Source organism: Solanum lycopersicum, chromosome 2, assembly GCF_036512215.1.
Source record: "Solanum lycopersicum chromosome 2, SLM_r2.1".
Lineage (NCBI taxonomy): Eukaryota > Viridiplantae > Streptophyta > Magnoliopsida > Solanales > Solanaceae > Solanum > Solanum lycopersicum.
This window is the reverse complement of record NC_090801.1, coordinates 47413162-47417874: the sequence shown is the minus strand read 5'-3', so window position 1 is coordinate 47417874 and position 4713 is coordinate 47413162. Positions and strand designations below refer to the sequence as shown.

At 32.4% G+C, this 4713-nt stretch overlaps 1 protein-coding gene across 1 annotated transcript; it reads right to left on the bottom strand.

The window, feature by feature from the left end:
* Positions 1–509: 509 nt before the first annotated feature.
* LOC101263772 (2-methylpropanoate--CoA ligase CCL4) lies at positions 510–2529 on the bottom strand. The gene has a single exon (XM_004231584.5). The coding sequence runs from the start codon at positions 2355–2357 to the stop codon at positions 705–707; it is 1653 nt and encodes a 550-aa protein (XP_004231632.2). The 5' UTR covers positions 2358–2529; the 3' UTR covers positions 510–704.
* Between the last annotated feature and the right edge of the window lie 2184 nt (positions 2530–4713).

Below are 4713 nucleotides of genomic sequence, written 5' to 3'. Positions count from 1 at the left end.
CCCATGTCCTCAATTCCATTCCATTGTGGCAGAATGATTATTTTAGCCTATAACAAAATTATGTGAGACAAATTAATAATAATCAAATATTAAAATGCTCAAAAGGCCAACAAAAAATAGCAAAAGTAGGAATAAAATAATTTTTAAGATAAATATAATAACTTAATTAAGTAATTAATAAAGTATCTTTCGAATATAATTATTATTATGTTAAAATATAGCAAAGGAAAGTTGAGTCCTCTTTCTCCTCTAACTAAAATTAATTCATAGTTATCTTCTAAATTCATCAAGTTTCTTTAATTTACTTACATGCTGAAACCGATTCAATTTGTATTTCTTTGAAAGACTTTTGAGTAAATTTAAAGATGCAAAATTCCAAACACAAACTGAAACAAGTTGTGAAAATTACAGCCGGCACATTTTCTATTAGTAAGTAGTATAAGAAAGAGTAAGCCCAAAACTCATAGAAAATATACAAAAATGACAAAAAAAAAAAAAATCCAACAAGATGCATAAAATCAATTATTTAAACCATTACGAAACTGAACTAGCAATTTAACAACCATACGCAATTTGTCACATTCATTTTCTTGTGTGTTTTTTTCCCTTGTTTGACCCCACAAACACAAACTACTAAAAACAAACAAAAAAACAAGGCACATATTTGTTTGAACCTCTCTCATCCAGGCTTAGTTAACTCATCTCTACATTCTGCTCATCTTCTTGCTATTGCTTTTACCCATACTTTTAGCAATGTCTCTAAGCACAAACTTCTGGATTTTCCCTGTTGATGTCTTTGGCAGATCTTGTTTAATTATGACTGTCTTTGGTACCATATAATGTGGCAATTTGGCTCTACAATACTCAATAATGTCCTTTTCACTAATCATTTTATGTTTTCCATTCAGACTAACAAATGCACAGGGTGTTTCACCCCAGAATTCATCAGGTCGTGCAACGACTGCTGCTTCGTTAATCGATGGATGTGTATACAACACTGATTCTACTTCTACACTGCTCAAATTCTCTCCACCACTTATGATCACGTCCTTTGATCTGTCTTTTATTTCTAGATATCCATCACTGTGCATAACTGCCACATCCCCTGTGTAAAACCAACCGTTTCTCATGCATTTCAACGTTCCTTCTGGGTCTTTAAAGTAACCTAACATCACACATGCACCCTTGAGAACAATTTCTCCCAAGGTTGATCCGTCCCGTTGAACACTGACTCCTGATTCTGGATCCACCACGTCCACTTCCGCCATCCCTACGGTCCTAACCCCTTGTCTTGATTTCAACCTTGCTCTTTCATTAGCTGGAAACTTATTCCAATGATTTTTCCATGTACATGAGACTACTAATCCACCGGTTTCTGTTAACCCATAACCATGATGGACTACGAACCCAAGAGACTCCGTTCGAAACAGGACGGCAGCAGGAGGTGGGGATCCTGCTGTCATTATATAAACAGGGTGATTCAATGGCTTACTTTCAGGGGAATTCGACAACATGTTGAGTACCACTGGAGCAGCGCAGATATGAGTAACGTTGTGTCTGTTGATGGAGTTGTAAATGATTCCGGCGTCGAATTTTCTCAAACAGATATTAGTTCCACCCACAGCAGCCATTCCCCATGGGTAACTCCATCCGTTTGCATGAAACATCGGAAGCGTCCACAAATAAACCGGTTGTTTCGGAACGGACCATTCAAGCAACGAATCCAACGAAACAACGAAAATACCCCTATGGCTATGAACCACACCTTTCGGAGCGGAAGTAGTTCCAGAAGTGTAATTCATCGCAATCGGATCAAATTCACTTCTCGGACGAATCCAATGAAAACACGAATTCCCTCTTTCAACCAATTCCTCATAAGTACTGGCAAATTCATCAGTTTTTTGAATTGGGAATTCGTCGTCCTCGATTAGAACGAGAACCGGACGGGGAGATTCAGGTGGAAATAACGAAAGAACTTGGAGAATTAGGGATTTGGATTGACAATCAACGAAGATGAGTTTAGATTCGCTGTGACGAAGGAGTACAGAGATAGTCCGTGCATCAAGACGGAGATTGATGGTGTTGAGTACAGCACCCGCCATGGGAACAGCAAAGTGAAGCTCATACATGGCAGGAATATTGGGGGCAACAACAGAAACAACATGATTTCTTTGAATACCCAAAGATACAATGGATGAAGCAACTTTTAAGCAACGAGAATGGGTTTGAGACCAATTGTAAGTAGAATGGTTGTACACAATGGAAGGGCAATCGCCATAGATAATAGCAGCTCTCTCCAAGAAGGTAATTGGAGTAAGAGGAGTTGAATTTGGTGGCGTTGGCTTTAGCTCATCCATTTTTTTGTGCTATGATTTATGTCTTTGTTAATGTTATTATATAGATACAAAAAAAAAATACTAATTTTATTTTATTTTTTTATTGAATATATTTATGTAATTATCCTTGATAATTTAGATACAAAATAAGGAGAAATATTTACAAGTTACTATAATTAATTCCTAAAATCTTGCGTTGCTTCCTCATACGTCCGCCTCTATCTTATTTGACTAAAATTGTATTTAATTCACGGATTAGATTAACTGACCGTAAATTTTGTAACATCAAATAATTGTAAATTACAGTTGCAAAGAAAACGTATCTCCATTTATTGCCATTAGTAATTTAAAAAAATCTACTTGATTATTTCAATTCTCACAATTTAAAAGCATATGGTCCTCACGTTTTCTGCTTATTAATTCACGGTGTCATATTAAATTGATCATTTTTACTTTTTCTTTATGTATTTAAAAAATTATAATAAAATATAATTTTACTTATTTATCGCTTAAATTTATTGGAAATTTTACAAAAAATATGAACACTCTAAAAAAAATTACAAGGGTAATATAGCATCAAATAATTAATTAATAATTTTTTGATATAGTAAATTGATCGACTAATAGGAGATAACTATATTTAGTATAATAATCAACTAATATGGAATGAATAAATATTATTATCTTTTCAATATTATTATTCATTGTGATTAACTATATTTCCAAATGAATCTTATCTAGAAATGGGACATATCAAAAAGATTTTTAAAAATAACTATCTATTTTTGACTATTAAATGTCAGAGATTTGATTATTCTCTCTGTATGATAAATTATGATATTGACAATATGAAAATTATGTAATACTAGCATGAAGAAAAAAGCTTCCAAAATAAATATAAATCTCTTATTCTTAATAGTTAATTGAGGTTTCTATTTTGAATTTTGATATTGAGCCTTAAAAATTGGAAAATTCTGATATGAGATTTTTTTTTCTCCTACAAGTGAGTCCTAATAGGTATGAAAATCCGAATTAATTAAGTTATGAGATTTCTACACCCATACTTGTTCAAATTGTACTATTCAATCCAAATCCAAGTGTTTGAAATCTAATTAAATTAATAAATTTTATTATAAAATAATATGATTTTTTTAATCTAAATATGATTAGGTGTACTTATAAATCAAATCTATCTCCAAAAATTGATTTGTATATACACCATTAAAAAAAATTAATAGTTGACCAGATTTTTTGTAAAAAAAATTTCTACGTGGATGTAAACGACGTGAATAAAATTAAATCGAACCAATTTCCTTGGTTTTGATTCCCATCCGTTTGTGGTGGAATTTTTTTTTTAAAAAAATAAGAAGAGTGAATTTACAATATCTTTCTAGGAAACCTCTTATCCAATTATATCATTTTTTTGGTTTTGATCAAAAAATTTCATCCACAATATTTAAAAAATCCAAAATATTGGTTTAAACGCTATGGGATAGCTACGCTATGATCTTTAATTAATATATGTATATAACTTATATAAATAGCATAGTGTAAAATCTAAATTATCTTCTATCTTTATTATTTTTGTAAGTACTTAAGTCCTTTTTTTAAAAAGATATTTCAAATATATAATTAAGGATTTGGATACATTATTGTTGATACTGTTGCACTTATTAAGAAAAATAAAAGCTGAAAAATCAAATTAAATCTCATAGTACTCATTTGTTGCACTAATTAAGGAAAAAAAGTTGAAAATCAAATTAAGATCTCATAAATCACGTTATTTCATTTCCAAATTATTGTCAAGAATTCAAAATTCTATAAAATAACAAATCAAAAAATTCAAAAATTAAATTTCTTCTTCTTGTTCATAGGTTCTCTGTTTCATAAAAAAATTTGTCCAAATTTTGGATAAGCGAGGTGAATTATGAATGATACAAAAGTGATGAAATTGTTATTAGATAAAAGATTCCATTTGTGAATTGTAACGACCTGTTTAGTCGTTTTGAGCAGCAGATTTTATTTCTGAAAAAACTGTCTGAGACGACGGATCCCACGACTGACCGTCATAGGCACGACGGACCATCGAGGGGGTCTCGTTCCAAAACACTTGGAATTCTGAAATTTGGGTACTGAAATCGACTCTCTGAACTTCGTGACGAGGTGGCAGGACGGACCGTCACAGGCATGACGGGCCGTCACAGACTCTTTAATAAATCGAGTCTCTGAACTTTGTGACGGAAGCAGCAGGACGGACCGTCGCAGGCACGACAGACCGTCACAGTCAGTGTAACCCTGACTGGGTCGGATTTCTGTTTAATATTTCAGGGGCGTTTTGGACTATTCCTGCTTATAATTATAAAGTTAGTGGTTGAAT

Coding starts and splice junctions, on each gene's coding strand:
- LOC101263772 (XM_004231584.5), bottom strand. CDS start 2,357: ATGGATGAGCTAAAGCCAACGCCACCAAATTCAACTCCTCTTACTCCA.